At 61.5% G+C, this 25242-nt stretch overlaps 1 protein-coding gene across 1 annotated transcript in view; it reads left to right on the forward strand.

The window, feature by feature from the left end:
* The window catches only part of SLC6A11 (solute carrier family 6 member 11), a 113807-nt gene extending 89778 nt beyond the window's left edge, over window positions 1-24029 (forward strand). The window contains exons 7-14 of the mRNA XM_062200070.1: window positions 1232-1335; window positions 6406-6530; window positions 12000-12112; window positions 14729-14866; window positions 19225-19327; window positions 19637-19737; window positions 20246-20416; window positions 23868-24029. Of these exons, the coding sequence (XP_062056054.1) occupies window positions 1232-1335; window positions 6406-6530; window positions 12000-12112; window positions 14729-14866; window positions 19225-19327; window positions 19637-19737; window positions 20246-20416; window positions 23868-24029 (1017 nt within the window). The remainder of the gene's footprint in view (window positions 1-1231; window positions 1336-6405; window positions 6531-11999; window positions 12113-14728; window positions 14867-19224; window positions 19328-19636; window positions 19738-20245; window positions 20417-23867) is intronic.
* Window positions 24030-25242: the final 1213 nt, after the last annotated feature.

Here is a 25242-nt window from a genome sequence, read left to right on the forward strand (position 1 = left end):
GGAGAAGGGGGATGGGGTCTGGGGGAGCCCAGGGTTAGCGGCCCAGGCAGTTCTCATAAGAATGCTGTAACAGAGCTCTAAAGTAGAAGGGGACTGCATCCGGAGGTCAGTGATCTTCCTGTCGTGAGCCGTGATCCAGCAGAGACTGCTCAGAAGAGAGCCTGTGTCGGTGAGGGGTTACAGCATGGCTGTCTGGGGCTGATTTGACATCGGGAATGCTGGGGCCATCTCCACAAGCCCCCACCTGCTGCTTCCCGCTGTGTGGTGTTGGGCGCCGTGCTCAGCCTCTCTGTTCCTTAGTCATTTCAGCCATCAGAGGTGCAGTGCAGTGACTCAAATAGGTCAGCACGGGGCTGGGCGCACCCACGTGCCCCCCGAACGCTGGATGCTGTATGTGCAGTGCCAGGTCCTGCTCTCCAGGGCGTGGATGCCGACGCATGAGCCCTGTCGGCTGCATTCGGGTTTTAGCTGTGGATTTTATTCCATCACTTCCAGGAGCTGAGCTCCAGGAGAGCCTGGGGGAAAGTGCTAGAAAAGCCACTGTAATTCCCGTTGCACATGTCACGCTGTCCACAGCAGTCTGTGTCAGAGGGGAGCTGGGCCGCTCAGAAACCGGTCACCATATGCACCATGTAGGAGGCCTGAGCTGCTAGGAAAGGTGATAAAGGCGGAGTGGGCGCCCCCACCCTGCCCCGTCTCCTTGCCTGCCTCTGCCCACGTGTGCCCAGGTCAGCACATCCCCCACTTGCTCCCAGTCTTGTACCACCCCTCCCGGGGAGTCGTCATCGCCAGGACAAGGAAGCCTGCGTTTTGACATAAACTTGATTTGACTCCAGAGCCTGCGCTGGGCCCCAGGGACTCACACTCATTATCGCGTGAATCGGCTCACAGCCTGCGGGGGGCAGCGCTTCCCAGCTTTGCAGCGGCTCGGAGAGATTTAGCAACCTCTCCGAGGTTGGAGGGCCAGGACTGTGGCACTGAACACCCCGGTCCTGCTATTACGTGAGCTGTTACTACCCACAGCCTGTGGGAGAGCTGCACAACTAATTAAGGACGTTTGTGTTTAACCAAGGTGTTCCCACGACCAGAACTCCTTTGAAAAAGTGGCCCGTGGCTGGGGTTTTGCCGAGGGTGGAGTGTGGGTTGGGGCCTTTGAGAGGTGACAACCACCACACACACACACACACACGGCTGGCTTCCATTCACACCAGCCCCTCTGTGCCTCCTGCAGGTCTGGGTGGATGCCGGCACGCAGATCTTCTTCTCCTATGCCATCTGCCTGGGCTGTCTGACGGCGTTGGGAAGTTACAACAATTACAACAACAACTGCTACAGGTGAGCGGTGCCCCGGGCGCCGCCCCCTCTCCTCTGCACCCCAGGAGCCCTCCATGCTTCCAGGCTCTGCCCCGTTCACCTGCCCATCTTGCAGAACCCCAAGATTAGAGACACAGCTGTTTTCTGACCTCTGCCAGCCTCAGGCTTAATGAGGGGGTGCCAAGAGGGACCAGGGGAGCAGCAGATGTGACGGGCCCATCTCAGGCTGTGGAGGAATCCACCTGCAGAGTCTCATCTGGGCCTTGGCGCCACCGTGTGTGGCCCAGATCTATCCCCAGGTGGATAAAGGACAGTCCAAGGTCACGGAACCAATGGTGGGCAAAGCCGTCGCTTCAACAGTGACCACAGGGAGCAAGTCCTTGCCTGGGTCACCAGCAGGGCGTGGGGCAGTGAGGTGCGGGCCCGGCCCTAGTATCTGGATTAGTGGTCATCCTATCAGGCACCCCAAGCTCCGTGTCTGGGACATGGCAGTGAGGTTTCGTGGGGTCCTGGAGACCAGGGGTGAGACTGCGGGGGAATGACAGCGGAGCCCCCCAATCACAGGTTGGATGAGAAGGAGAGGCTGTGTTTTCTTATGTATCTATTCAGGTGTCATGTAGAAAGGTTTGCAGGTGACGTGTGCTGCTGCTTGACTTTTTTTTTTTTATTTGACAGCAGAGTTAGACAGTGAGAGAGAGAGAGAGAGAGAGAGAGAAAGGTCTTCCTTCCATTGGTTCACCCCCCAAATGGCTGCTACGGCTGGCGTGCTGCGCCGATCTGAAGCCAGGAGCCAGGTGCTTCCTCCTGGTCTCCCTGTGCAGGTGCAGGGGCCCAAGCACTTGGGCCATCCTCCACTGCCCTCCCGGGCCACAGCAGAGAGCTGGACTGGAAGAGGAGCAACCAGGACTAGAACCTGGTTCCCAGATGGGATGCCGGCGCCGCAGGCAGAGGATTAACCAAGTGAGCCACGGCGCCGGCCTCCGCTACTTGTCTTTAAAGTACGCTCAGAGTGAACAACCAAGCAGACAGAACTTGGAGAGGCCATGGAGGCCCAGGGAGGTGGGGGGCAGGGGGAGAGGCCATGGAGGCCCGGGGAGGTGGGGGCAGGGGAGAGGCCATGGAGGCCCGGGGAGGTGGGGGCAGGGGAGAGGCCATGGAGGCCCGGGGAGGTGGGGGCAGGGGAGAGGCCATGGAGGCCTGGGGAGGTGGGGGGCAGGGGGAGAGGCCATGGAGGCCCTGGGAGGTGGGGGCAGGGGAGAGGCCATGGAGGCCCGGGGAGGTGGGGGGCAGGGGGAGAGGCCATGGAGGCCCGAGGAGGTGGGGGCAGGGGAGAGGCCATGGAGGCCTGGGGAGGTGGGGGCAGGGGGAGAGGCCATGGAGGCCCGGGGAGGTGGGGGCAGGGGAGAGGCCATGGAGGCCCGGGGAGGTGGGGGCAGGGGAGAGGCCATGGAGGCCTGGGGAGGTGTGGGGGCAGGGGGAGAGGCCATGGAGGCCCGGGGAGGTGGGGGGCAGGGGAGAGGCCATGGAGGCCCGGGGAGGTGGGGGGCAGGGGGAGAGGCCATGGAGGCCCGGGGAGGTGGGGGGCAGGGGGAGAGGCCATGGAGGCCCGGGGAGGTGGGGGCAGGGGGAGAGGCCATGGAGGCCCGGGGAGGTGGGGGGCAGGGTCCGTCTCCCTGCCGGGCATCACCTGGAGGCAGCCGTTAGGAGTTCCCTGGGTTTCTCCCCTGTTTTAGCAGTTACGGATTTTTATATGGACCGATCTTCACTTTTCTTCCTTTGTGAGTTCTCCAATTATTGTTGATGTTTTCTACACCTCTTTCCATTCTAACATAAGTGTTTTATGTTTGTTTATTTCTGAAGCTAGGTAGCTCTTGAACCAGGGCCATGCTCATCACAGTGAGCACAGGGTGGGGTAGGGATCTCAGTGTTTCCCCCAAGTCTGTGTCCTATCTCAGAGTTCTGTGTTTGTAAAGCCCAGTCCTGGGGTGGGCATTTTTTTTTTATTTGACAGATAGAGTTAGACAGTGAGAGAGAGAGACAGAGAGAAAGGTCTTCCTTCTGTTGGTTCACCCCTCAAATGGCCGCTATGGCCGGAACTAAGCCCATCCGAAGCCAGGAGCCAGGTGCTTCCTCCTGGTCTCCCATGCGGGTGCAGGGCCCAAGCACTTGGGCCATCCTCCACTGCCTTCCCGGGCCACAGCAGAGAGCTGGCCTGGAAGAGGAGCAACCGGGACCAGAGCCCGGTGCCCATATGGGATGCTGGCACCGCAGGCGAAGGATTAACTAAGTGAGCCAGGTGCCAGCCCCTGGGGTGGGCATTTGAGATACCTGTGTTCCACACCACAGTGCCTGGGTTTGATTTCCAGCTCTGGTTCCTGACTCCTGCCAAACACAGACCCTGGAGGCCCTGGTGATGGCTTAAGTGGCTGAGTCCCTGCCATCCACGTGGGTAATCTGGATGGAACTCCCAGCTCCTGGCTTCAGCATGGCAGAGCCCTGACTGTTGTGGGCTGCAGGGGAGTGGGCCAGCAGATGGACGCTGTCTGTCTGTCCGTGTATCTGTTTCACTGTTGCTCAAATAAATGAAAGAAAGGGGAGGTGGGTCCAAGAGGGGCGAGGAAAAGTGCTGCAGACTCCTGCGTGTCGTGAGGGGTCCCGACATCACTGCAGGGCTCGGGGCCGGGAGGCTGGTGCGCATGGCTGGATGACGGCCGGGTGGTGCCTGCAGGTGTTCCAGGGGTCCACAGGGGCCTCTGCGTCTTGCAGGCTCTCACAGAGGGGGTGGGTCAGGGCGTGAGGGGCAGGGCGCTGTGTCAGCTGCAGCGCAGGATGTGAGTGTGGGATGCGGAAGGCCGTGGCCCCGGGCTGAGTGCCAACTCTGTGGCTGCTGCACAGGGAGCTGCCTGCCCACTGCGCTTGCCTTGTCGGGAGCTGACGCTCGTCCTGGGTCCTTGGAGCGGCCCTGTCCGTCACAGCCAGGCAGTCGGGACAGGAAGCCCTGTCCACTGCCAGGTCCCATGGTGGGACTGGCTTCCGTGCGGGGCCATAAGAAAGGCCCCGCCCATTTGTGCAGAGGAGGGGACAGCGGCTGTGGAAGTTGAGGCCCCTGCGTGTGCTTGTGTGGCTGGTGACGGAGCCTGGCTTTCTTCCTGGCTCCTGCACCCTGTTCCTCGCTGCCAGCAGTGGCTCCTTCCCAACCACTGGCATTGGAGGGGATCTGGCCTGGCCTCCAGCCTGTGTCAGGGCCGTCTCCGCCTCACAGAGCCCGTGGGTGATGGATGCCAGCCGCCTCGGACCCCTTCCCGCCATCCTGTCCGGCAGACCGGAGCCTATAGCTCTCTGCCGTCAGCAGAAGAAAGCGGATCCCCTAGGAGACCGCGAGGGGCGGGAAGGCGCGCTTTACTTCCCCACGGGCAGGTCTTCCGCCTGGGAGTGAATCACCACCCTGCATCCTGACAGCTCAGCGGCTTCTGGAGTCCGCAGAGCCCGTGCAGCCCCGCTGACTTCAGAGAGCCCCTGACAGGAGCATTTTCCTCCATGGGGCCTTGCCTGTGCGGCAACGGAATTAAAGGGGCGGGCAGGGAAAATTCTCACTTCAAAAGACCTGCCACCCCGTGCTGTGCCTGGCGCTCAGAGAGGCGGGTGCTCCGGGGACCAGGGGCAAGTCCCGGGGCTGCCAGCCACCCAGGTCCCTCGAGAGCTTCTCTGTCCCTCTACCTGTGTCTCAGTGGCCTGAGTGAGCCAGCGAGGGGCAGGGGGATGCTCTCGGCCCAGAGAAGAGGGGAGGGGCATAGCCTCCTGTTGCAAAGGATTTGGTCCAGCCCAAGCGCCCAAGCTCCTGATATCCAAGGGCTGTGTCCTAGCTGCTGCCGACACCAGACCCAGAGGGAAGATACTGAGTCGGGGGTCTCTGAGGCCCCCTCTCACGCTCAGGCCGCCTTGGCCTCCATCCTCAGGCTCACTGCAGGGCTGCTGGCTGCCAGCAACAGCAATGTAAGCTTCGGCTGCACGACACAAAGTGTGACATCGGCAGGGTGGGGAGGCGAGAGTCCTGCTCGGGTCTTGGGTCTGGTGTTCAGCCCTGCAGGCAGCCACTAGCAAGGGCAGGACAGGCTGGGTGCGTCAGAGACCATGAGCGGGATGAGGGAGCTGGCGAGTCTGGCTGGGAGGACCACACATGCCGAGGGCTGGAGGCCCACTCTGCACACCCGCCGGGCCGGAAGGAGCTCCAGGCTGAGGTGGTTGCACTGGAACCTGCCCGGGAAGGCAGAATCGGCTGGGAGCGAACTGGTCCTTCCCGCCGCCTGTAAGGTCCAGGTGCCGTCCACGCAGGTGGAGACGGCAGCTCCTCTGCCGGCTGCGCAGAGTGGGCAGCCCACCACCAGCAGGGCAGCCCTGCCTCCAGCACGAGGCCGGGAAAGGTCCTGTGCTGGCTGCTCACTGTTAGGGCAGCGTGGGCACCCGTGTGCTAACTCACACGTCCATGCTGTGCAGATTCTAGGGGCTGGGTCCCCACGGTGGGAGGGGCCGGGGCTTGGGGCACCCTCTTCTTCATCCTGACAAAGCTCCATCCTGTAGTGTGGTTTCTCCTGGCTGGCGGCTTTGGACTGACTTTGTAACCGGGTGGTCAGGGCACTAACCCAGAGGGGCGCTCCCCGGAGGGGCTGCAGGCTCCCAGAGCAGAGGGGGCACCAGTGGGGAACTCTTTGCACTGCTGCTCTGGTGATGGTGTGGCCAGGGCGGGGCTCGAGGAGCCGCCAGTCCCCACAGGGGGGTCTGCCCCATCCATCTTGCTCTGAGTTCCCAGGAATCCCACCCCTCGGGCTGTCCCTCCCGCCAGGGCCTCGGAGCAGCGTTGCTTTGTCTCCGTCGTGTTTCCCCACGTTCCTTCTCACTCCCTCCCCACGCCTGTGGACCATCACCTGCCGTGTCCTCTGCAGATGCAGGGGAAGCCGGCAGCCGAGGGCCGGCTCCTGACCCCCAGGCTGCCGATGCTTCCCTTGGTGCCAGCCCTTCCCCACACGGCGCTCGGGCAGAGCCACTCGGAGCCTGCCCTGCCCACACTGACCCCTGTCCTCCCACTGTCCCCAGGGACTGCATCATGCTCTGCTGCCTGAACAGCGGCACCAGCTTCGTGGCCGGCTTTGCCATCTTCTCGGTCCTGGGCTTCATGGCATTCGAGCAGGGAGTCCCCATCGCCGAGGTGGCAGAGTCAGGTGAGTTTGCCCGCAGTGGGAGGTGGGGGGGTTGAGGGACACACAGGAGCACCTGCGGGGGCTGGGCGACTGCAGTACAGATCTGCTCTCCTCCCCAGCTCCTGTGCCACCTGGGTTCAGGTCTCAGAATGTCCCCCCACCCACACCCAGGATCCCAGGTCTTTCCTGGGAGGGAGATCCGGACATCTGCCCACTCCCCAGTCCCAAGGACACCACCGCCCCCCATTTTGGAGTCTGCTTCCTTAACATCGCTCCATGGAGTCTGCCTGCCCCAGCTCACCGCCCATCAGGATGGCCACGCCCCCCACCCCCTGCCGCCATGCACTCCCTGCACCGCAAGGTCCACCTCGCAGAGTTTTCTCAAACTGCAAATCTCAGGAGCGCCTGTTCTCGGCTTCTCGTGGTGCTGGACTCTCACAGCCTTGCACGGCTGCTATGGCCTCACCACGCACCACTCTGTCCTAGCACAAGGGTCAGTTTGACTTTGATGGCCTAGCCTGCTCTCTCCTACCACAGGGTCTTTGCGTATGCTGTGCCCATTGCTTGGGGCCAGCACGAGTGTCCCCGCCTCTAGCGTAGGCTGCTGTGTTTGTCTCTCCCGCCTGGGCAGGGCGTCCTCGCTCATGTGATTGTGCAGGGTTGGGGGTGGTGGGGTGTGGAGAGCCCTTCCCTTGCGCTCCGTGGTGCTCAGGTCCCGGGCAGACCAGTTGTAAATGAGAAAGTGCAAATGTGGTTGGAGTTTGGGCGAGTTGACAGATTCTAAGCCAAGCACGTGTGAATGGGTTTTTCCCCACAAGGCCATCTGGTGAGAAGTCGGCCCAGAGCAGCACAGGGTGCCACCTGCCCCGTGTCCGTTACCGCTCACCATGGCGGCCTCCCTGGCCTGAGTGTGGGTGCTGTGTGTGGTGCGCACAGACACTGGGTAGGTGCTTGATGTGGGTGTCAAAGGAAGATGCTGGTTCTTGGGCTCTGCAGTGTGACCACTCAGGGCCCTGCTTCTTCTTGGTCTTGGGTGTCAGACACAGAGACAGGAGCCCGGAGCTGGACCCAAGGAGTGCACTGAGGTCAAACCCTGATTGTCCGGTGCCCACCCTGCTCAGGAGCCATCACAGCTGATCGTATGTTTCCCTCAGCTCTGCCCTTAGCAGGGGCATTTTTGCTGTGCCCATTTTGCGGATGAGAAAATTGAGGATCAGAACGCCCTAGATGGTATAGGTTGTAAAGAAAGAGCTCTGTTTCACTCTCAGGTCCAGCAACGGGGGAGTTAAGATGGAAGTCACATCTGGTGAGGGCCTGGGCCTGTGTCCGACATGCCAATGGTGGGAATGGAAGAGAGTGAGGGGACAAAGGGGCCACCCTGCTTTGTAAGACCCCACTTTCCAGAGAAAGTGGCAGAGTTAAGCCCCCTTCATGGCCCGGCCGCCTCTTTAGTGGTGCACCTCCCAGCGGCAGAACACCGACAAGCCGGTACTTACGGTACCCTGAGTTCTGCTGGGCACAGGGCAATCTGTGCACACCACAGCACCAGCAGAACCACATAGACTGGCCCAAGATTCCGAGAGAGGGTGGGAAACACCTTGAGCCAGAAACTTAAAACTGGCGCTTGGCCCAGGTGAGAGAGTTGGGCGGGAAGAAAGGAAAAGAGTGGAGCAAATGCAGGGGGGCAGGGGAGAGGGAGAGAGAGAAGTAGAAGGTGGGGAGAGAGAGAGAGAGAGAGAGCACAGAATCATCTCAGAAGCTGAGAGTAAATGACCAGGTAGGTGTTCACTGGAGAACATTCTGGAAGGGGGCATTAAAGACAGGCTGGAAACCCAGCGAGGGAATGAAAATGAGTCGAAGGGAGAAGTAAAAGCACCCCCTACCCACCCGGACACACACACGGCCAGTGGAACTGGAACATGGCTAGAGAGGAAGTAACACCGCATGCTACTGGAGTCCCTAGGGAAGGAACGCAGAACCGTGGGCCGGAAGTCGTACTTAGAAGCATCACAGGGGAAGATGTCTCACAGGCGGATGACGAGCCGGACCTGGAAGACGGGAAGGGTAGTTGGGGACATCAGTCCAGAAGGCCCACCCCTGAGAGGGCCCGTGAGTGGAGACGGAGTGAACTGTATTACGCTTGGAGCTAGCAGTGTATTCAGTCTTAGGGTTCAGGACGCTTACAGAGCGAGACCTGGGAATGTTTGCATCTCCTGGCTTTGTGTGGGGACAGGGCCTTTCAGCAAGGACGCCCTGTGGCTGCCAGCGCACCCAGCACCTGCGTCGTGGCTTCTAAACCCCCTCCTCCCATGGAAGAATCAAAGGCTCCTTAGAGAAGCTGTTGATTCTGGCGCTGGGGCGGGGCCCCATGAAGCTGGGCACTTTGGGGTTCCAGAACGCGTGTGCCCACTCAGGAAAGGATGGATGCACAGCACAGGGACCCAGGAGCCAGCCTGAAGGGACTCCCACAGCCACACTTGGGGCAACTTCAACGGCAGAAGTGGTGGTGACAGTGTTGCCTTGTGGCCCGCCTGGCAAACCGAACACCAGGAGCCTGCAGTGATGTCGCTGGAAAACCGCATGAGTGGGCGGGGACAGCAGGCACCTCCTCCCAGAGGAATCCTAGTCAGTGACCATGGAGGAATGCAGGAACCCCCAGCCCACCAGTGGGCACGCAGCACCACGGGCGTGGGTACAGAACTTGAGTAGAAAGAGGGCATTATTTTCGTCATCTTGGAATCCCACCCCCCCAACTAAGATATCTGACAGCGGCAAAGGGGACACCGTGGCTCCCCAGTGACGGAAGCTGGCACACACCCGCTGAACCACGTGAGCGAGGCACACGTCTGGTGATGAGCATGATGGCCACGTGCACCCAGGTGTGATGCACCGGGCAGGACATGGCATCGCTTCTGTGGCCCAGACGTCAGATGAGGAGAGAGCCCAGAAAGCAGGCGCCCGTGCTCACTGCAGACGCCAGGTTTGGGCAGTACGTGTCGTCACAGATTGGAGGAGCACAGACACACAGCCACACGTGGGCAGCGTGGGCCCCTGCACTGCGGGCAGAAAGTGAGTGAGATCCGTGGTTCAGTTGACGCTGACGCATCAAGGTTCATTTCCCAGTTATTAAACCTTCACTGTGTTTCCCTAAAATCAGACACAGCAGGGACACGTCGTGTCACTTTCTGTTCCATTTAATATCGGAGTTCCCAGAGCGTGCAGTGAGGCCAAAAGAATGAATGAGGAATGAATGAATGAATGAAATACAAAGCTTTAAGACGGGAAAGGAAGAATAAAAACTGTCCTTATTTATACACAACATGACTAAGTAAAAAAAAAATCCCGGGGAACCTAAAAAATAATACGGAAACTTAGTAAGGTCACAGGATAAAAGGACGAGAAACGGCAGTGTGTTTTATACAGGCTGGCAGCTAACAGTCGGGAGAGTTTAAACGGCTGCCCTTTGAAGACACCATTAAGAAACTGAAGGGGCGGGGCGGGAGGGGCGTCTGAGGTTAGGAAGCCATGTCCCACCGTGGAGTCCTGGTCCTCACCCCTGCCTCTGGCTCCTGACTCAGGCCGCCGGCGCAGACCTGGGAGGCACAGGTGAGGGCGGAAGTAATTGAGATTCTGCCACCCGTGTGGGAGACCTGGGTGGAGCTCCGGCCTGCTGGCCTCAGGCCCAGCCATCACTGTGGAATCTGGGGAGTGAACCAGTAGAGGTGCACACACACACACACAGATGAATGGAAATTAAACGTGAGGGTACTCAGTGACCAGGGAAATGCAAGTGAAAATCGTGCTGATATAGCAGCTCGCCATGACTGTCGTGGCTGTGTCGACCAGCTGGGCACATCAGGTGTCTGTCAGGATCGGGAGTGCCTGGCAGCCTGGGACTGCACAGGTGGGACTGCAGAGCGGCACGGCTCCTTTGGAGATCCGTTTGGCCTATCTTAGAATGGTAAACCCAAGGTGGCCATCTGACCCCGGGATTCCAGTCCCGGATGGATGGGCAAAACTGATCCAAGGTGGACACAGCCCTGGCTGCCCAGGGTGGAGATGGGACTGGAGGTGTAGATGCCCAGGGGTCGGTGGGCGTGTCCTCTACTGACGGCACCGGTGGATATCCAGGCACACTTGCTTTCCCAATATTTGCTGAAGGGTACGCTTAAAACAGGTGTTGACCGTGCGCAGCTTGTCCTGTGCCGAAGCCACCCTTTATCCGAGCCCGTGTGTGCTGAGCCTCTGCGTCAGCTCTCTGAGGCTCAAACTCCTTTTCAGGGTGGATGTTGCTGTCCCCGTTACTTAGCCAAGGAGCCAGAAGCGTAGCTCACAGGAAATAATGAGAGGACCTGGGCCTGGACCCCAGGCCATCTGGCTGCAAATCGCCTGTGTTCATGACCCCTGAGCTACAGCCTAGGATATCGGGGTGTGAGCCAGGCCCTCTGCTGGGAACACCCATGGCTGCCCCCATCTCCCTGCAGGGCATCCACTCCAGGAGTACCAAGCCCTGTGTATGTTTTTTCTGTCCTGTGCATGCATACAAACCTGGGATAAATTTTCACCTTTTCACCTAAAGGAAGCACTTTACGGCTTCTCTTTGGCACATCCAAGCATCTCCACTCTTGGACTTGGGGGCTGGTAGTACCACGTGGTACCATGACAGTCAGCCTGGTAACCAAGGTAGCGACTGAGTGACTGGCGGGCGGGTCCTGCACACAGCGTGGACACACTGGACAGATGGTGTGCAATTTAAAACATGAAGTGTTTATTTCTGGAGTTTCCGCATGGTACTTTCGCTCTGCAGTTGGCTGTGGCTAATTAACTGAAACCGTGAAAAGCGCAGCTGGGGATAAATGGCGGCGAGGAAGAGACAGCCTGGGTGGAGCCGCCCTCGCCGAGGCCGGACTGCTGACCACCAGCTCTGGAGTCGTCCCAGGGCCTGGCTGGTTGCTGGCTAATCCCAGACCGAATCAGAGTCTCTGGAGTGGGCCTGAGAGTCTGGGTTTTCACAGGAAGTCCCACCATCCTCCCTATGAGAGCAGTAGAGACGGGTCTGTCCCACCACCCTCCCTGCGAGAGCAGTAGAGACGGGTCTGTCCCACCACCCTCCCTATGAGAGCAGTAGAGACGGGTCTGTCCCACCACCCTCCCTGCGAGAGCAGTAGAGACGGGTCTGTCCCACCACCCTCCCTGCGAGAGCAGTAGAGACGGGTCTGTCCCACCACCCTCCCTATGAGAGCAGTAGAGATGGGTCTGTCCAGAGGAGGGTCCATGTGCCATGCACTGGGCCTTCGTCCTAACCCCTCCCGACCCTCGCTTTACTGCTCTGTGCCTCCACTGACGCTTCTGCAGCATGGATGTCAGAACAGCACCACGTGCCCAGGGTGGCTGGGAGGGTCGAGTGGACTGCGAGCGACTCGGGCCCGCGCCAGGTGAACGCTGGGGCGGGGGGTTGGCTCCACCCAGCAGTGCTCTGCTTCCCCACAGGCCCCGGGCTGGCCTTCATCGCCTACCCCAAGGCTGTCACCATGATGCCCCTCTCCCCTCTGTGGGCCGCCTTGTTCTTCATGATGCTCATCTTCCTGGGCCTGGACAGCCAGGTAAGGGGCCAGAGGAATGGGGCAGATGCTGTCTCAGGGAGGGGCTCCCCTACCTCCCGGCCCTGGCATCAGGACCCTGCCCACCCTGCTTCCCTGCCCGCAGCCTTCTGGACCCCAGGCACGTCTGCTCAGTCCCTCAGCACCTTCCCAAGCTCTGACTTTCACCGCTGGGAGACCCCCACCCCCAGTTCAGGTTTTGAAAACTGTGCTCAGAGCTTTGGGTCTGCACCCTTCTCCTGCCCAGTGGTGCCACCCTGCCAAGCACAGGGAAGTCGTGGGGAGACAGCAGGGGCTCACAGCGTGCGTGTCCCGGTCCCTAGCAAACTGTTCAGGACGCGGGGTCTGGAACAACACAGTCCCCCCCCCCCCAGCTCGGGGCTGATGCCACCACCGCTGGGACGAGGCTCCTGCTGCTCCGCCCCCCACGCCCACCCTCCTGCCTGCATCCTTGTTGCCATCCTTGGCACCTGGCACGTGCCTTCCCTGTGCAGCGCAAGGACCAGCACTGGTTCTCCCGGGCCTCAGGGCCCCTTCATCTCCGCACGGTGCAGGTGCCCTCGGCTCTCCCCACCCACGCTCACCCACTCTCCGCTCCAATGCCCACTGCAGCCCTCCCTGTGGTTCCTAGCCCGAGACCTGTGGCCTCAGATCCTGCCTTGGCCAGACTCGCTTCCCTGGGAGCCCCGGAGAGCTTCCTGCAGCCAAGCCAGCAGCTGTGCCTCAGCCAGGGGCTCCTTGGCATGAGCTGGGCAGGGTGGTCCCGTCCTGGAGTCAGCACACATGAAGGAAGCAGGCTCCCCGGCCTCCCGGGTCAGGGGGAGGTGGCCCAGCCTGTGCAGGGCGGTGCCTGAGCAAGCCTGGCACCTGCCGCCCCCACCCTCGCCCTTGGGCACTTGCTTGGTGCTCAGGCCCCATGCCAGCAAGTCTGTCAACCCACCCACATCCAGTGTCTCCCCCTGGGCTGTTTCCCAGATACGGCTAAGCTGAGCTGCTCAGCACCGGCTGTTGCTGCTGATAATCTGTCCTTCCATTGTTGCAGGCTGAGGCCTCAGAGGGATCAGCCGCTCGTGCCTGGCAGAGGGAGGCGGGGGCTGGGCTGGGCTGGCCGGCACGTGGACCCGGGGGTACAGAGACCTGGCACATGGCAGCTCTGCCCACCCCCCAGGCCTGCTGCGCTTGCTGTGTGCCTGGGCTGTGTTCTTGGTCCATCGTCACAGTAATCACACCGCCAGGGACCTCTTTCTACAGGGGAAGAGATCACGGCACAGGGATGCTGATTTGCGGGGGCATACCAGCTTTATCCGCCTCTCAGCCAGCCAGCCCCCCATCCCTGCTGTGTCCATCTCCCGTGCCCAGGGGGCTTGGGGAACAGATGGGCAGGAGTGGCCCCTGCAGTTGAGCCAGGGCAGCCTGGAGCTGGACAGTTCCTCGGTGCTCGCTGCTGTGTGCCTTTGGATAGTCACGTCACCTCTCTGTGCCCCATTTCCTTTTGTGTGCTCAGTGAGGTTGGAGGTGCCTTTCCTGAGGAGTTAGAAGAGAACCAGGAAGGATTTGAGGCCAAGAAATGGCTCAGGGTGGGGCGGGGGGCATGGAGGGGCACCGACATGGTGCTCAGCCACCCTCCCTAGAGGGTAGACCCCAGCCTATGCAGCAAGACTGCCAGGTGCCAGGTCAGACTCTGCCCTGATAGCTGGGTGGCCGTGGGCAAGCTGCTTACCTTTCTGCCTTCTTGTCCTCGGGTGCAAAGCAGGGGTGGGAGCCCTATGCAGCACTCGGTGGCTGGGCGAGTTGACACAGAGTCGCACAGCACGTGCTGTGTGCATCCTTTTGTCCTCAGGCTTGATCTTGTCATTCCTGCCTCACACATTTTTGGAGCACCTTCTCCGTGCCAGAGTCCCTGTGCTAGACCCTAGAAATAGATGCGAATGGAGTGGTCTCTGCACGCCTTCTCCTCCTTAGGAGACAGGTCTCAGCAAGCCAGAGCCGCTGGGTGAGGGGTGTTCTCCGGGCATGGAGGAGAGGGTAGGAGGAGGGGTCTGGAACAGGCTCAGCCAGGAGGTGTGTGCACCGGAGTAGGGGGTGCTTGGTGTGCTAGGCTATTTGGGTTGGATGTTGATGGGTGGATAGCAGCCGGCCTGACACTATGTGCCTGGCCGTGGGCTCAACATACGGAATTTAGACGCTGAATGGCTCCAGCTCAGCCACCAGAGCCTGCACAGTTTGACGGGGGCCTGCAGACACGGACGGCACAAACCCGGGGGTGGGGGTGTGGCTCACTTCCCTCCACCTGGCCCCGGGGAGCTTGCCCATCAGAAGCAAATGCCAGGGACCATCCCACCCTGGAGAACACAGAGACTGATGTATGCCTGCTGTCCCCAGGGCACGGAGCTCCCAGAGCAGCTCAGGAGTCTCCCTGACATTGTCGGCCCCACAGCAGAGTCAGCAGGTGGCTGCATGTGGCATCTGCAGGCCCCGGGTTCGAGTCCTGCCTCTGAGCCTCTGTGTCCCTGTCCGTTAAGTGGACAGATGGAGCTCTGGTGCTGGTGCTGGTGCTGGCCCAGAAGTGAGCTCCCAGGATCTCACACCTTGTGTCTCCGCCCTCCCTGCCCCCTGCAGTTTGTGTGCGTGGAAAGCCTGGTGACCGCTGTGGTGGACATGTACCCCAAGGTCTTCCGGAGGGGCTACCGGCGTGAGCTGCTCATCCTGGCGCTGTCGGTCGTCTCCTACTTTCTGGGCCTCGTGATGTTGACCGAGGTGAGCGGTACCGCGCCTGCAGGCTTTGGGGTGGGCGGGTCTGACGCCAGACCCCAGCTCTGCAGCTGCCCTGTACCTGGATGCCCCAGTACCTCCTCCACCGTCAGGTTCTCCTCTTCCTGATGGGTCGTTGTGAGACACGGAGGGAAGGTTTCCGGAGGCCAGGGGTAGCACTGGACACAGCCACCGTTAAGAGGTCGCTTGGAACGCCTTCCTTCACATCACAGGGCCTGGGCTGAGTCCCGGCTCTGCTCCTGCTAATGCGTGCCCTGGAGGCAGCCAGTGATGGCTCCTGTCCCTGGGTTCCTGCCCCCGTGTGGGAGACCCAGGTTGAGTTTCTGGCTCCTATTGTCGTGGGCTTCTAGGGAGTGACCCAGCAGGTGGAAGATCTCTGTCTCTCTCCCTCCCATCCTTCCTCCCTCTCTGTTTCAAATAAGTTTTTAAATTTTTAAAATTGGAAATGCTCATCATCAAAAAGACAAAAACAAAATCACAGGAAAGTTCCCATTGGGCCCTGGAGCGACACCTTAAGCACATGAGAGCTGTGCAGAGGGTGCTGCTGGCAGGCCCAGCACCGTGGGCCCCTGGAAGCTTGGAGCCTCCCCAGGAGGAAGCTCCAGGTGCCCGGACCTCGTCGGCCACCGGCCACTCGGCTGGCTCCGGCCACTGGTGTCCTGCTGTGGACGGCCCATCAGGCCTCTGCACGTCCCAGCCTCAGTCCCCAGGTCCACCTGTTGTCCCTGCTGGGCCTGCAGGGCCAGGGACATGGGGGGATCTCATGACTCCCACAGTGAGGGTCTCACGAAGCCCTGCTTGCCGCTCCTCCTGCCTGAGCCCATGCTTTCTCAGGGGTCCGGGGAAGCTGAGATGAGGTAGCTTTGTCCCCGTGTACCCAAAATTAATTAATTTAAAAGAAAAAGAACCAGTTTTGTAGGAAACGTGGAAGGACAAGGAAAGACAAGGAATGTGGAGTCGGTTACAACAGCTGACGGGGTGCTGAGGTCAAGGTCGTGAGAACAGGAGCTGGCCTTGTTCAGCTCTGTGTCCTTGGAGCCCACTCGGGAACTGATGCTGTTGCCACTGCTAGAGAGAGCCATCATCCACACCGATATGGGGCAGCATCTCCTGATTTCCCCCTCACCTGTCCCCAGGCAGGGAAGCTGGGGCCAGAGCAGTCGCGAGCGGGGCCACAGGACGCACCAAGAAGCGGAGCGGAGTCTTGTGTCTTGTGTCACCTGCACGCTGAGAGCTGTCCTCATGCAGGACAGGCTAGCGGGTACAGAGCGAGTGCTGGCCGGGGCGTCATGAGCTTGCAGCAGGCAGGGCTGGGAGTGCCGGGGGGCAAGGTTCACGGTCTCCAGAGCCCCCTCCCACTGCCCAGGGGGCGCCTCGTGACCCTGAGCCATCAGGGAGCCACAGCGCTGCCAGGCACTTGGGCTTCACCTGCCAGCCTTGGACCCTGAAATATCCAGGAGCTGGTGCCCTGGCAAAATTCAAGTGCCAACAGCCGTGTGAGCCTCTCCACCGTGGTGACTGCCTGCAGGAAGTCCACCCAGGTTTGGCTGTGGGGGTCAACGTGGTGGCGTAGTGGATAAAGCCGCCACCTGTAGCACCGGCATCCCATATGGGCACCAGTTCAAGTCCCAACTGCTCCACTTCCGATCCAGCTCCCTGCCAATGTGCCTGAGAAAACAGTGGAAGATGGTCTGAATGCCAGGGCCCTGCACCCATGTGGGAGACCCACAAAGTTCCTGGCTCCTGGCTTTGGCCTGGCCCAGCCCCAGGCATTGTGGTCATTTCAGGAGTGCACCAGTGGCTTTAAGAGCTTTTTATCTGTCTGTAACTCTGCCTCTCAAATAAATAAATACAATCTTTAAAATAAATAAATCTTTTTTTTCTTTTTTTAAAATTTTTGACAGGCAGAGTGGACAGTGAGAGAGAGACAGAGAGAAAGGTCTTCCTTTTGCTGTTGGTTCACCCTCCAATGGCCGCCGCGGTAGGCACGCTGCGGCTGGCACACCGCGCTGATCCGATGGCAGGAGCCAGGTGCTTCTCCTGGTCTCCCATGGGGTGCAGGGCCCAAGGACTTGGGCCATCCTCCTCCACTGCACTCCCTGGCCACAGCAGAGAGCTGGCCTGGAAGAGGGGCAACCGGGACAGGATCGGTGCCCCGACCGGGACTAGAACCCAGTGTGCCGGCGCCGCAAGGTGGAGGATTAGCCTGTTGAGCCACGGCGCCGGCCAAAATAAATAAATCTTATAGAAAAAAAAAAAAAGAAAAAGCTTGACCCTGGGGAGAAACCAGCCTCACATGTGATGCCACCCACGGAGGCGGTGTGGGGTGGGGGTGGGGGGCCTGAACCAGGTGTTCTTGCAGCTCCCCGCCTCAGTTTCCCTGTGTGGCCACCTGGGGATGTCCGTGGTGCCTGCCTCACAGCTGGGCTGAGGGCTGGGAGCGGGGGAGCGGGGCAGCGGCGCCTGTGACATCGTGATCCTCCTCTCGCTGCGACGGTCATGGCAGGAGCGCCATGGGCAGGGAGGCTCTTGGGCTTTGGCTCAGAAAACCAGGCCCCGGGCTGTGCAGGCTCAGGGCTTTCCCTCGTTTTGTCTTCTCTGTGCTTCTTGAAAACATGGAAGGAGCCAGCACTGTGGCACAGCGGGTTAATACCCTGGCCTGAAGCGCCGGCATCCCATATGGGCGCCGGTTCAAGACCCGGCTGCTCCACTTCTGATCCAGCTCCCTGCTATGGCCTGGGAAAGCAGTTGAAGATGGCCCAAGTCCTTGGGCCCCTGCACCCGTGTGGGAGACCTGGAGGAAGCTCTTGGCTCCTGGCTTCAGATTGGCGCAGTTCCGGCCATTGTGGCCATCTGTGGAGTGAACCAGTGGATGGAAGACCTCTCTCTCTGTCTCTACCTCTTTCTCTGTCTCTACCTCTCTCTGTAACTCTTTCAAATAAATAAAATAAATATTTTTTTTAAAAAGTGGAAGAAGTGACCAACAATGACAAGAGAGACAAAGCTGCTTTCCAGAAACTGCAAACAGGGGCTCACAGGAGCATCCCCCAGCACCCACCACCCGTGCCCTCGTGCTGCGGTCATGCTGCTGGCCCACTGGCCCATGTCTCTCCCCTGCATCACCCGTCTAGCTCTGCGGCCATTGTGACGTTAGCCCATCCAGCTGGATAAGTGAATGAGGAAACAGAAGTTCCCAGAGTGTAGACTGTGCCTGCGGGAGGCCGTGGAGACTCCGGAAGCAGAGGGACTGTTGACGGGGCCTCGGGGGAGCCCCAAGAGACTGTGCTGGCCTCTTCACGCCCTCCCACCGACCTCCTGCCCTATCCTTTCTTTCACTGTGTTTCCCTGCCGCTGCTGTGTCCCCTGAGGCCACTCGTCGTGGTGTAAAGATTTTCCTGGGGGGGCTTCAGCTCCCCCCACCACTGCCCACCCTTCCCAGAGATCCTCCCGAGTCACCGTGACCAACCACGCACTCCCCCAGGCCTCAACCCTGGATCATCCCAGGTTTGTGAGCTGCAGAGCTGGCCTGTACTCCTTCCTCCGTCCCACAAAGGGTGACTGTCTTGTGCACCTGCTGTGTGCCCACTGTGGCGCCAGACTCAGGGGCACAACTCTGCAGCAGCCGGAGCCCCTCTCCCAAGGAGCTCATGCTCACACTCTGCAGATTCAGCTAACAATATCCGGGGACCTGCTGTGCGCCAGGCCCCATGCTCTGGCTGCAGAGGCAAAGAAAACAAGCTGTGGGGTCTTCGTGGTGGGGGCTGGAGCGAACAGAACAGCCGGTGGGCACAGGGCCCTTTCCCTGCCGTTGATCGTGAGTCTCTGGAGCCCCAGGAAGGCGGCTGTCAGCGACCTCCTTGGAGGCACTGGCGTTTGATCTGCGCTTTGAAGGAGCTCACCGAGTGCAGGGGGACAGTGTGTACGAAGGCTCAGAGGAGACATGCCCTGGTCTGTGCGGGAGGGAGCTCGCTGAGCAGGCTGGTGGGTGGGGGAAGCGAGGCCAGGGGTGGGGGCTGTGGCCTTGGCCAGGAGCTGAAGGCTAAGTTTCATCTGCAGAGTGCCATGGAAGCCCTGGAGGGGGGAAGGCTGGGGGCCAGGAGGACGGCCCTCCCAGGGGCCAGTGCTAAGGCTGCTCCCTCTCCAGGGCTGACTGACTGTGGTATCTCTGGCCCTCGGAGAGCCAGGAAGGGAGGGGCAGAGGCCAGCAAACCCTGCGAGTGCCGGTCTCAACCCCCCCCCCCTCCCGAGCAGGGCCGCAGTCTGCCGGCCAAGGGCAGCCACGGGGCAGAGCAGAGGGGCCCTGCCAAGGCGGGCCGGCTGACCGTGCCCACCCTCCCCCGCAGGGCGGCATGTACATCTTCCAGCTCTTCGACTCATACGCAGCCAGCGGGATGTGCCTCCTCTTCGTGGCCATCTTTGAGTGTGTCTGCATCGGCTGGGTGTATGGTGAGTAGTGGCTGAGGCTCATGCCCCAGCTGCCAGCTCTGTGCCCAGGACACGGGGGGCTCCCGGCTCTTCCTGTCTCCATCTGTGCCGGCTTCTTCCTCTTCCCCTTCAAGGATGGCTGGCTCGGCCCCTCCCTGCTGTGGGGTGGAATGCGGGGTTCTGCTGAGCGTCATCCTGAGACCTTGCAGAGGTTGCGCTGGGGTCCCCGCAGCAGGTGCTTGGTCCCAGGGTGGGGAAGGCAAACACTCCTGGGCCTCCATGTACAGAAGTTCTCAGTGGGGAGGTGTCCACCTGCTCTGTTCCCAACAGGAAGCAACCGGTTCTATGACAACATCGAAGACATGATTGGCTATCGGCCTGTGTCACTTATTAAGTGGTGCTGGAAGGTCGTGACCCCCGGGATCTGCGCGGTAAGGACCCACAGGGGAGCCATCCCCAGCCGAGGCTGGGACGAGGAGGCTCACAACCCCTGCACCCGATCTGTCTGGCGCCTTGGGAAGCTGGGGTCACGGCCGGGCTCTACGCCTGGTGAGGGGGCCTCCCTATGACCAGTTTGCTGGGTGGCCACGGGTGTTTGTCTTCCTCCCCCGGCCTCAGCTTCCACATGTGGTTGTGTGGCTGAGGTTTGCTTCCCCGTTGGCTGTGCAGGCAGCAGAGCCGGGCTCCCATCAGGGCTCGCTCTGGCCCTAACAGGAGACCCAGAGTGGCCGGTGTGAGTTGGTGGCTCCTGCAAACCCAGCCTGTCGCTCTGTAGCCCGCACGGCAAGTGTCGCAGGCCTCAGCGGAGGCTTCGAGATGCGAGGCTGGGGCAGAGGCATCCCCTGTGTGGGAGGCCCCAGGGCATCCCCGAGGAAGTCGGGCCCAGAGCAGCGTCCTGCCTGGTTCCGTGCCTTGGGGACCTGTCCTGTTTCTCCACAGGGCATCTTCATCTTCTTCCTGGTCAAGTACAAGCCACTCAAGTACAACAACGTGTACACCTACCCGGCCTGGGGCTACGGCATCGGCTGGCTCATGGCCCTGTCCTCCATGCTCTGTATCCCACTCTGGGTCGCTGTCAAGATGTGGCAGACGGAGGGCTCCCTGCCCGAGGTGAGGCAGCCCCGGGGCACAGCGAGGCCCAGGCCTGGGGGGGTGGGGCTCCACCTCCAGCCCCAGGGCACAGCGAGGCCCAGGCATGGTGGGGGGGGGGGCTCTACCTCCAGCATGGGCCAGGCGTGGGAGGGGGTTCCACCTCCAGCCCCAGGGCACAGCGAGGCCCAGGCATGGGGGGGGGGGCTCTACCTCCAGCCCCGGGGCATGGCGAGGCCCAGGCGTGGGGGGGGCTCCACCTCCAGCTCCAGGGCACAGCGAGGCCCATGGCTCTACCTCCAGCCCCGGGGCATGGCGAGGCCCAGGCATGGGGGGGGGGCTCCACCTCCAGCCCCAGGGCACAGCGAGGCCCAGGCACGGGGGGGGGGGGGGGGGGGGGGGGCTCTACCTCCAGCCCCGGGGCATGGCGAGGCCCAGGCGTGGGGGGGGGGGCTCCACCTCCAGCCCCAGGGCACAGCGAGGCCCAGGCATGGGGGGGGGGCTCTACCTCCAGCCCCGGGGCATGGCGAGGCCCAGGCATGGGGGGGGGCTCTACCTCCAGCATGGGCCAGGCGTGGGGGGGGGGGTTCCACCTCCAGCCCCAGGGCACAGCGAGGCCCAGGCATGGGGGGGAGGGGCTCTACCTCCAGCCCCGGGGCACAGCGAGGCCCAGGCATGGTGGGGGGGGGGCCCACCTCCAGCCCCGGGCACGTTCTGAGCCTCAGTGTTCTCATTTGGACAATGGACGTGAGGAAGACAACCTCCCCACCTCCCCTGCTCACAGGGTAGCCCTGGCAGGCACACATCACTACGATTGTGCTGGGGGTTTCTGTGGGCCAGGCCCCAGTTTCCCTACCTGTGAAATGGGTTAGTGGCAATATGTAACCTGCAGAGGTCTCAGAGGCTTGGTGAGTGTCCAAAGAAAGCACTTGGGCCAATACCTGGACCAGAGGGAAGCCAGGGGTCAGCCCGTTCACCTTGACACGCGGGGAGCACCTGTCCTGTGTCACCCTCAGCCAGACCCTCTACCTGCTGTAGCGCCCGTCTTCCTCTGAGCCAGGCAGGGGGTCGGCCCCGCCTCTGCCTTTCACAGGTGAGAGAAACAGGCCTAGAGAAGTGGGGTCACTCAGCTGGCAAACTTTTAACCCAGGGAGGTTTGAGGCAAACAGTTCCATGACGTGTGTGAGTTACCACGTCGTGCCCTCATCGCTGGCATTATGAGCCCGGGAGCCCATTCATGGTGCCACCACTGTTCCCGCGCCCATGTGGCCGCTGGCCTGCTCTCCTGCTGGCTCCGCCCGTGACGCACCTTTCCTGTTGGCACAGCAGGACAGCACGCAGCCACTCAGTGCCAGGCTGCGTTCTGACCCAAGCCCCCGCCCCGCCCCCACCGGTACGCACTGCCCTCCGCCCTGGGCTCTCATTGGACCCACAGTGAGGAAACACAAGTGCAGAGAGCAGCAGCCCCTTGTCCCCAGGCACATCGCGCCCACCTGGCATCTACCTGCACCATGGGGCCACACCCCAGCCATCTCAGGCCGAGGCTGGAGGGAGACAGGAAGGGGCAGAAGCTGAAATGCAAGTTGCAGCTCAGGTCACCCTCCTGGCCACGCAGGAGCCCAGCTCCAGCAGACCCCTACGTCCAGCCGCAAGGAGCAGCACCAGAGGGCAGGCCCTGTCTCCACCATGCTCCTGGCCTGAGCAAGCCAGGCTTCTGGGTCCTGCAGGGAACGTAGGTCAAGGGCAGCTGGTTCATTCTGACCTCGGGCCAAACGTGCAGAGGGAAGCTGACCTGGCGCCCTCAGATCTCACCTCCCAGAAGCCCCCTGCCCAGACTCCAGGTGGCCATGTGGTGCTCAGAGACGCCTGCGTCTCTTGATGCTTGTAGGAGGTGGGGCGGCTGCTTCCCCAGCCCCCCAGACCCCCCAGCTCCCTAAGGCCCAGCCCTGCCAGCCACAGGCAGCCTTGGTGTAGACAGCGAGTCCTCTGGGAGTGGTCAGACCCAGTTCCGGGCCTTGGGCCCTGTGGGTCCTCACAGTGGTGGGTTCACCTCCCTGAGCTTTGGCTCCTGCAGGGGGCGCTGCAACAGACAGGGAGTATCTGCAGGAGGATGTGGTCCCTTCTGGGCACGCCACAGTGTGCTGGGACTGCACTCGCCATCGGCGCCGTGTCAGTGCCGGCGGCTCGCCCTGGGAGCAGGAGTCTGAGCCATAAGAGGTTGGGTTTCTTGCGTGTGTTGGGTGGCGGAGCTGGGATGCACAGCCAGGTGCCTGTCTTAGGAGCCCATGCGCTGCGCCGTGGTCAGCGTCAGGAGGTGCGTGCTAATCCTACCTGGGCACAGTCGGCTCAGCCTGCTGGGTGTGGCAGGGTCTGAAAAGACAGACAACCTGTCATGTGGGAGGCTGGGGGAGTGCAGATGCAGTTGAAGCAGGAGCCAGCGGTAGGGGTCTGCTGTGGCCTTCCTACCTCATCTGGTGTGGGGTTAGGGGCAATCGGCATCCGCTCATGCCTGGCCTGGCACCGGCTGCATTGCCAGGCAGCACCGAGATTACTGGTTGAGCCTCTGCCCCCCAGACACCATCCCAGGAGCACAATACCCGCATATCACCTCCCCTGGTGGTGGCATGGTGACACATGTCCCTTCTGCGGGAGATGCCCCAGCCACCCTCGCGATTCCTCCACACCCCTCTCCTGCTGGTCCTTCCGGGCGAGTACTGCTGTCCCATCTCACAGGTGAGGAAGGGCAGCTGGCGAGAGGCCAAGCAGAGGCTCCAGGTCCAGGGCCCCAGTGTCCGCCAGAGGGGAGGGACGAGCGGTTGGCCCTGGTGACAGCTCTCGAGCCTGTCCCTGGCACGGCCGGGCAGAGGGCCAAACACTTCCTCCGCTCTCCTGCCCCCTGCTGACCCCCGCAGCAAGGACCTCTGTGGTCCCCATTGCCAGAGAAGACAGACCCCGGGAGGTCAGTGACTCCTGGGGGGACACTGCCGCCCGCCAACCTCGGAGAGCTCCTGGAGGAGCAGGCGTGTGTCCCAGCAGTTATGGTGCCCGGGCTCCATGCCTGGCTGCAGTTCCCGGCTCCAGCTTCCCAGCAGTGGCACACCTGGTCAGCAGCGATGGCTCACATAGCCGGATCCCTGCCAACCCACATGGGGTGGAAGCCCCAGCCCAGGCTGTTGTGAACCACTAGCTGGGAGATCTCTGTCTCTCAATTAGCTACAATTATTAGTCCATAGAAAATGGAATTTAAAAATATGTTTATTTCGGTGTGTAAGTTTTTTCACTGTGCGTATTCCCTGTGAACTCTTGGGGGACACCTGCACATGCATGGGTTTTTCAGTATTATGCCCCAGAATTATCCCATGATTCTGATTTCCTACCGCTTTTGGAGTACCCTGACCTGCAGCTCCGGGGGGTGGGCTGGGAGGTGGGGGCGGGGCCCCCTCAGGCAGCCACTCTCCTCCCCTCCTGGCAGAAACTGCGGAAGCTGACCGTCCCCAGCCCTGACCTGAAGATGCGCGGCAAGCTTGGCTCAGGCCCACGGACGGTGACGGTTAATGACTGTGACGCCAAGCTCAAGGGCGATGGCTCCATCGGCTCTGTCGCGGCCATCACAGAGAAGGAGACGCACTTCTGAGCCCTGCCGCCTGGCTGCGCCCCCTTCCTGCTCCTCCCCTGTGCCCACGCGTGTGAGCCCCCGACACGTACGCTCCTCCTAGTGGTAGGGCCTTGCTCCTTTGCACAGGACGTATTAACAAGGTAGCTTTCAGCTGGCCACTGTACACTGCTTTAAACTCAGACGCCCATCCCAGCCCGCCGACCCCGGACGTATCCGCCCCCCGCGAGATAATCCTGTACAGTGACCGGCGGGACCTCGCCATCCCGCCTTTAACCCGCATTAGGAAGAAGTGTGTGATGCTGTAAACTCTGATGCGCGGGCCGTGAGCAGGTGGCCAGGGAGCAACGCCTGTCCCCCTCGGGCACCTTGGAACTGAGCTTCCCTCATCCCGTGTCCTGTGTCCCATGTCCGTGTTGGCCCCGTGACACCCATAGCTGCCCCTCCACCACGCCCAGGGGCCGCTGCCTGTGCGGGCATGCCTGGCAGAGAAGCGAAAGCCCCGCCAGGCTCAGGGTTGCTGGGCTGTACACACACACACACACATACACACCACTCCACCCCAACCCACTCAGCGACCTTGGGCATTCCCTTCCCATCCCGATGCCTCAGTTTCCCCTCTCCTGTTTTGGGGGAGGGGCCGGCTTGGCTGGCTGGCGGAGCCACCCCAGATCTTGGCTTCCCCTGCAGGAGGCGACTCTAACTCCACTGCTTGTCCCGAGCCTCGTGCAGTGTTGATAGGGTGCCGGCGGTTTCTGTTGGAGACAGCTGGTCCTCACTGTTGGCAGAGCCCCCGCCCCCAGCCGTTTCTGTCCCTGCGGGCTGGCTGGGGAGACTGGCCGCTGGTTCCCTGGCCCGGGAGGCGGCTTGGCTCCTTGCAGCTGCCCTGCAGGCTCTGAGTCTGGGGGGTCTTCCTCCAGCCTCCCCTGGGGAGGCTCCCCCAGGGCCTCCTCCAGCCCCAGCCCCTCTCCCCGCCGGCCTGTCCCTGGAGCCTCTGCTTCCCTGCCCTCTGGAGCCGTTGCGCCTGCCTCTGACAGGGGATCCTCCCCGGGTAGGTGGGAGGCAGGGGTCTGGGGGAGGGCTGCTGCTGCCCTCCCGAGCCTGGCGTGGGCCCTCTCCCCATTCTTTACTCATTGGGTTTTGCATCACCCCTCTGCTTTGGCTTCCGAGCTATTTAAGGGAGGGGGAGATGCACCCTTTTTCTTTTTTTACGAGGTCCCTGTTGTGTTGGGTA

The sequence above is a fragment of the Lepus europaeus genome, chromosome 9 (assembly GCF_033115175.1).
Source record: "Lepus europaeus isolate LE1 chromosome 9, mLepTim1.pri, whole genome shotgun sequence".
NCBI classification, from domain to species: Eukaryota; Metazoa; Chordata; class Mammalia; order Lagomorpha; family Leporidae; genus Lepus; species Lepus europaeus.